General features: G+C 33.5%; 1 protein-coding gene across 3 annotated transcripts; it reads left to right on the plus strand.

The window, feature by feature from the left end:
* Positions 1-2,138: 2,138 nt before the first annotated feature.
* On the plus strand, positions 2,139-6,785 carry LOC111315210 (uncharacterized protein At1g76660-like). Of its 3 annotated transcripts, XR_016330811.1 has the most exons (5): positions 2,168-2,352; positions 3,744-4,929; positions 5,891-6,121; positions 6,198-6,263; positions 6,417-6,785. XR_016330811.1 is itself a non-coding variant. In XM_022916776.2 (3 exons), the coding sequence occupies exons 1-3, from the start codon at positions 2,314-2,316 to the stop codon at positions 6,100-6,102; spliced, it is 1,437 nt and encodes a 478-aa protein (XP_022772511.1). In that variant the 5' UTR covers positions 2,139-2,313; the 3' UTR covers positions 6,103-6,385. The 3 variants fall into 3 exon arrangements, 1 of the variants encoding a protein (XP_022772511.1); XR_002693266.2 differs by having other exon boundaries at positions 2,139-2,352; positions 5,891-6,263; XM_022916776.2 differs by lacking the exon at positions 6,417-6,785 and having other exon boundaries at positions 2,139-2,352; positions 5,891-6,385.
* The last annotated feature ends 753 nt before the right edge of the window (positions 6,786-7,538 follow it).

A 7,538-nucleotide genomic window follows, 5' to 3' on the forward strand; every position in this document is an offset into this window, starting at 1 on the left:
GTAAAATTAAGCAAAGATGTGGAAAAGATAATTCGTCACTTTAATGAACAATTAATGGATAAAAAAGCTAAACTAATATTGTATCAATGCTAGACAAAAGAAGATTAGAGAGATAAACTTAAGCTTAAAAAATTACAAGCAAATTCACATTGGTTCAGTTTTAGCATTTACATCATACTATCTATTCTAAAAGGCCTAGCTTTTCCTTATATAGTTTCAATAAATAAGGATCCTCATAAAGGGTCACAAACCTTTTGAGGAACTTTTTTTCAGTACACACCATAGAATAAACACTAAATTTCTAAATCAATCTTTTGGATAATAAAGCTTGAAGAATCGAACACTAAGGGATAATTCTCCTTTCCAAGCTATATGAAAAAAGAACTATAGCAAACATAAACAGATAAAACAAGACAAAATAAAATTAGAAAACTTAAGGAGTCATAAGTTAAGTGCCGCAATAATCATAGTAATAACTGCAAATTGAATCCAAATAGACATATCCATAAAATGTTAAAAAAAAGTTTTCGAGTGATAATGCTAATTTCTTTAAAATTAAATAAATTGGTAAAGATCTTTACTGAAGCCTAATTAGCGAGTGACCTATAAACTAAAATGTAAGAAGGCTTAATCATTGTATCACTTACAAAAGTAAATGTCATGCCAACACAAATTCTAGTAGCAAGTCTCTCAATAACAGATACTTCAACATATTTTTCCTTGAAAGTTTCTAGAAATCTATAACAAATGGAAATCAAATGACTAATTCCATCTAAGGATATAGTGTAAATACCATGCTAAGATTAGGTTATGCATATTTAAAACAAAAGTAAAATAATTGACTCAACAAAGTTAACATACCAATTCTTTAGATTCCGTATGCATCCAATCCACTTCAAGATTGATGTCTTGCAAAATGTTGGATATAAAGTAATTGATACTATCACATAATTTATGAAAATAAATATATTGTTAAGAAAATGAAGCATAGAAGCCTTCAATGTTACCAAATCAATAAAAAGAAAAGTTTCAATACAGAAAAATGGATACATTAATTTTTTTAGCTAATAAAATGAAAAAATTTATGGGTTTTTTTTTTCCTTTCGCTATTTGATTTTTGTGTAAAAGGAGGAAGGAGTAAGAGAGAACATACGAAAAGACATGTTGGTGCATGTAGAGAATGAAACCAATGGTGTCCTTGATGACGTGGAAGATGACAAATCCATCCAAGAACTCAGTGGTCATCTCGATCTTCATGAACTTCATCTCTGTGGTACTTCCATACCTAATTAGTTGCACCAAGATAGCCAATCCCATAAATGCAAAACCATACATTTCACTTACAATCATCCTATATTTAACTCATTATTTAATTACTGCAAAAATCAAATAAAAACAAAATTGATTTAAAACTTACCATCCAAGCAAAGGACTAAAAACCAATCGATTTATTGAAATTAAATTTTGCAAATTCACGAAACTCTCCACCATAGCTTCCCTTTCATTATTCTATTCCCTGTAGGTTTCATTTCGATCTGAGACTCTTAGGTCAAATATGATTGACCTAAATCATAGCTTGACTAAAAACTTAGCTCTACGACCTCTAATCAAGTCACGATTTAAAACTTGGATTTTTTATAAAACATTGATGTTTTTGCAAGGCAGGATTGCAGATTAAGAGAGTTTCTTAAAAAAAAAACACAAAAAAAAGTGTTATTGAAAGAAACAATCCATTTAAAAAGATATAGACAAAAAGGTAAGACTTAATAACATGACGAAGGAAGAAAAAAGAGAGGATAGAGATAGTGGAGCCATTGAAATGTGGTAGCCAAAACAGAGATGAGTCAAACAAAACTTACACATGTAAAAGTTATTAGATGCCAAACGTTATTTCTTTGTATACTTTTATCTTATCATTGCCAACAACACGATATTCAAATATAAAATTATTAAGAAAAGAAAAAAATCTTTTTTATATAAGAAAGTATTGATATACATGCATATATATATATATATATATATATATTATAGCATACACAATTGCACACACTTAAGTTATTAACTAACTAGCAGGATACGGAGAAATACTTAGAAATAATAGATTATATATATATATATATATATTTATATGCATCTCCGTCTTTTCCAAATGTTGTGAAAGAAATGTCATGAATGATGGATTTGACCTCATCACCCTTCTTCTTCTGTTAATGTAACTTTCTCATTTTATTTTATATGTTTTCTTCTGCGAGTACTAGTATATAAACAATTACTTAATTCAGAAAGAAAGAAAGAAAGAAAGAAAGGGCTACCATGGGCTCCGAGCAGAACAGATTCCCTCAGCAAGAACGGGTACTTTTTTTTTGCTTTACCTCATTGTTTAGATCTGTTCCTTTTGCCTTCAATTTGTTTCAGATCTGATTTCTTTTTTTTTTTTTCGCTACTGCTAGTTTGCTCAGATTTGCTTGTGAGTTTTTGTGTGGTATTGTTGTTTTTCTTTTTTATTAAAAAATGGTAAAAACAATTAAAGAAGAAGAAGAATTTATCTGAGCTGGACCCATCTGATCAAGATTTAGACTCTGATGAGATGCTGGATTTCTTGGTCTGGTTAAGTGGCTGTGCGTGTTTTCTTGACTTTGTCAATTTCAAGTTTCAACATCAGTCATCAGATTTTAATTGTTTTTTCCTTATTTATTTTGATACATGTACTTAGCTTATTGCACTCTCCATCTATAGATCCAGCCACTTTACCACCTCTAACAACTTTGCTTGTTCTATTCTGTTACCAAAGAATTTGTCTTCTGCTATTGAAAGCTACTTGAGATCCCTTCTCTTAAACTAGATATACCTTATCTGTCTTTTCATTTCCCTTTCATTTACTTGTTCTGCACTTTCATACCTTTTGTAAATTTTTCTATCCATTCGCTGCTGCTCATACCACCTTCACAACCGATCTTAAAATCTCAACATCTAACAGCATCTCAACTCCAGTAGTAAATCTAATTCTAACAACAGAGCCAACTTGGAATTACAACATTGCAAATTTATTAATAGCACTGCTTAGCCATGCTTAAGTTTAGTGTTTAGGGCTGCATTCTTCTTGATGTACATTTTCTTTTATGTAAAATTCCTGTTCCCGTTCAGGGAACATGAATTTTCTGTTTTTCCCAAAACCCTTTGGTTATTAGGTGGAAATGCGGGTTTGGATTATCATTTCAGTTTGGTAATATTATTATCTTTACATTTTACCCGTGCACACTAAGTTACAGAACACACCATTGGTATCTCATCTTTGTAATGATTTGCTGCTTCGCTTTCTGCAAGAACTTGTGTATGTAAGCTGTGTCTGTATACGGAAAAAATTTAACACGTACATCTACAAAAAATTTTATGTGATCTGTTGGTATATGGCATGTACCTATTATACATATATGCATGAATGTCGCTCTCTTCTGCATTTTATAAAAATGTTATTTCCTGTGCATATTACTGCTTCTTGATTTCTTGTACCAGATTGTCAAGAATATGGGTATATGTCATCTGCACCGTCTTTCTATTTGCAGTAGCTTTATAGATATATTTTTAGTGCTCATATATGTGTTCCTTGATTCATCTGAAGCTTAGTCATATTACTAATTGGAAATTATTTCTTGAGGATTGCTGGTTTTAATTTGTTTAATTTCAATGTTCCTTTCCTATTGAGTGATCTGACTGAAGCTTTCAATGTTTAATCTTGTTGCTAGCGAAAGAGATGGGGAGGATGTTGGGGGGCATTTTCCTGTTTTGGTACTCAGAAAGGTAGAAAGCGTATTGTACCTGCATCTCGTATTCCTGAGGGCAATGTATCTGCCACCCAGCCAAATCATCCTCAAGCTGTTGGGTTGACCAACCAAGCTACTACATTAGCTCCATCACTTCTAGCACCTCCTTCTTCTCCAGCATCCTTTACAAATTCTGCACTCCCGTCAACAGCCCAATCACCTAGTTGCTTCTTGTCATTATCAGCTAACTCACCTGGAGGGCCATCATCCACAATGTTTGCCACTGGACCATATGCCCATGAGACACAACTAGTTTCTCCTCCTGTTTTCTCAACCTTTACAACCGAGCCTTCTACTGCTCCACTCACTCCTCCTCCTGAGTTGGCCCACCTGACTACCCCCTCTTCACCCGATGTCCCTTTTGCCCGGTTCTTGGCATCTTCTGCAGATCTTAAAAGTGCTAATAAGAATAATTATATTGCTGCAAATGATCTTCAATCCACATATTCACTTTACCCCGGTAGTCCTGCCAGTAGCCTGATATCACCAATCTCTAGGACCTCAGGTGATTGTTTGTCATCATCCTTTCCTGAACGGGAGTTTCGTCCACACTGGGATCCTTCAATTTCTCCCCAGAATGGCAAACATTCAAGGAGTGGTTCTGGCAGGCTATTTGTGCATGATGTAACTAGTTCTTCCATAGGGTGTCAAGATACAAATTTCTTCTGTCCTGCCACATTTGCACAATTCTATCTGGATCATAATCCTCTTCCTCATGCTGGTGGGAGATTAAGTGTTTCCAAGGATTCAGATGTTTATCCTATTAGTTGCAGTGGCCATCAAAATAGGCAGAGTAAAAGTCCTAAGCAAGATGTGGAAGAACTTGAAGCTTACAGAGCTTCCTTTGGATTTAGTGCTGATGAAATAATCACTACTTCTCAATATGTTGAGATTTCTGATGTTACAGAGGACTCATTTACCATGACACCTTTTCCTACAGATAAACCCACTTTTGAAGAAAGTATGGAACTTGCATCAATTGGCAAAGAACCAAAGACAGATAGGATACTGGAAAACTTGCTGGGTGAGAAGAAACGGAAATCGAAACCTGATATTGTCAATTGGGTTGTACACCATGATGTGCAAGTGTCATGCAATGGATACGAAGGTGAAGTGTCCGCTACTTGACTATATCTTGTATATGTATACGATGTTGACTATATCTTGTGTGTGTGTGTGTGTGTGTATATATATATATACATATATATATATATGATGTTGACTATATCTTGTATATTTTGTCTACTTTCAGTTTCTCCAGTTCATGCGGTACATATTTCTGATAGTGGTATCTTGTTTCGATGGGAAAAAAAAAACAAAAAAACAAAAAACAAAAAGAAGAAAAGGAGAGAAATGATATGTGAGAAGTGAAGAAAAGTGAAATTAAGTTTCTAAATGAGAATAATTAGATAATTTTACAACAAAGTTTTTACCCATGTTTTGTACTTTAATTGGTCGAATAGATTTGTGATAGTGTGTAAATTTGTTTTAATTTTTAATTTCTTGTTCTTCTAAAATCCCACTAACAATGTGCTAAAGAAGTTCTCTTTGCTTCTTTTATACTTCTCTTTTGATCTTGCTATCTGAATGACTCTATGCTTCATTTCTCTCATTAAGATAGTGCCAGTGGTAATTAATGTTTGTGTGCATCCAGCATAATTTCTTAATTGAGAATCTATTCCTCCAATAAGATCAACTGCTTTGAAGAAATTCTGAGTGATAATTTTTGGTATTAGTTTTCCTACTTTACCATATGCTAGGTTAAAATTATCTGGTAAGACATGCGGTGCCACTTAAACCTAAAGATACATATTCTGAATTTTCACATTGAAAGGAGTAAAAGACAATAGGCATGAATAGCATTCTGATAATATTGGAGGCCATGATGAATCAAACAATCCATTACTCAAGAAAATTTAAGTTGCAGAGGTCCTGGACTGCTTCAGGATTATATTTCTCTAAAATGTGTCTAATCCATCTTAATAGGATTCTCTTCCATTTCTGTTTTCTCTGTGTTATTGTGCCCTGTTACCTGAAAATCAATAATGTTCTTTCCTTATATGATACAGATCACAAATCAGAAAGGCAGGTGACTGACATCTCTGGATCAAGTACATCCATCAACCATACCCTGACTGATGAAGAGGATGTATTTTTGAAGAAGGATTCATCAAGGAGCAGGAAATATCATCTGGGCTTGTCAAGCTCTGATGCAGAGATTGACTATAGGAGAGGAAGAAGCTTAAGAGAAGGCAAAGGAGATTTTGCATGCCACGACTAAGAACCAAATTTAGAAACAAGTTATTAGCTGCTTCCTTATGTAGTAAACTGCAGTTTGCTTTTGTTATAACTTGTGTTACTGGTTCTTTATGATAGGTGGAATGATCTTAACTTGTGATCTAACCAGCTGGTACTTTTCTATGTTGTCCATCTCTCAGTCAGGTGTGTGACTTGATCTCTCTGATTATGAGTGTATTCTGTTATCTGTGACCCTAAATTCCTGCTTCACTAAAACTGACATGTGTGATGCATGTAATTATATATTATTTATACTTTTTGTAAAATGCAATCTTACTCAAGTGTATTCTACTTTAGAACACATCATTCGGACTGTTGAATGCTGCTTCTAGGAACTTCGTTGGCTATGGCCTTGCACTTGTTCTTACGAGACAGAAGACAAAAGGGGGGGGGGGGGGGGTGTGTGTGCGCCTGCGCGCTCGTGTGGAGGGGGAAATGAATCCCGCAGAAGGGGGAATGGAGTGAAATCCTTGTATGGATAATTTTTGGTTTAGGTGCGGGTAGGGAGAGGAAGGGAGGCAGGGAGGGGAGCCTAGCTTGGTTTATTATATTCATGTTTGGTTACGTGTGGATTCATATTTGTGTATTATAATGTGATAGCCAAGAGAGTAAAAATTTAAAAGATATAAAGGAACGCATAGAGGTACAGATTTTTTAAGAGATTTAATTAGACTTTCGGCATTTGAATATTGAAAATATATATAAATTAGTACTTAAAAAAATTAAGTGTATAATTTGCATCTTAAGCTTTTAAATATCATTTTAATCAAAAATTTAATATTGTAAACTTAATTCGCCTATATAACATAAAATTAGTATAATTTTATTATATGTTTGTCATTTGTTAAACAAAAATATTAAATATTATGTTAAAATTTTATATAGATGTTACGTGATAAATAATAATTGATCGAATAAATATTTTTATTGTTTAGGTAAAATATATATTTTTTAATTCGAATTAAAAAAGGATATGGTTAAAACCAAAACTAGAAAATATTTTACTGAAGATTACATGCATGCGTGCATGTACATACACATACACATATATTTATAATATCAATTTATATATTTTTTAAAATTTAAATACTAAAAATGTAGTAACTCTTTTTAAAATGACATCTTAAATCGGAAATGACGACTCCCAGAGATTATTGCCAAAATGCTACTACCAAACTGCCTCTTCTTTCCTAATAACTAGACAAGCCGTTGAAATGCACAACCAGACATGTCCGCTGATTCTGACTCCCAAAGCTTGGAGCCTCTTCAAATCAACATTTGGCTCCATTTATAAGAAAACAGTTTCTTCTCCGCACAGATTTTGCTTGTTCAATGCCACAGATTTCCTCATGGAATTTCTGGCCTTGAGAGGATATAGCCCCATAATGCATACACTTCCTACTTCTATGATCATAGGCA

The sequence above is a fragment of the Durio zibethinus genome, chromosome 20, assembly GCF_047325235.1.
Source record: "Durio zibethinus cultivar Kanyao isolate XHJ-2024 chromosome 20, ASM4732523v1, whole genome shotgun sequence".
Lineage (NCBI taxonomy): Eukaryota > Viridiplantae > Streptophyta > Magnoliopsida > Malvales > Malvaceae > Durio > Durio zibethinus.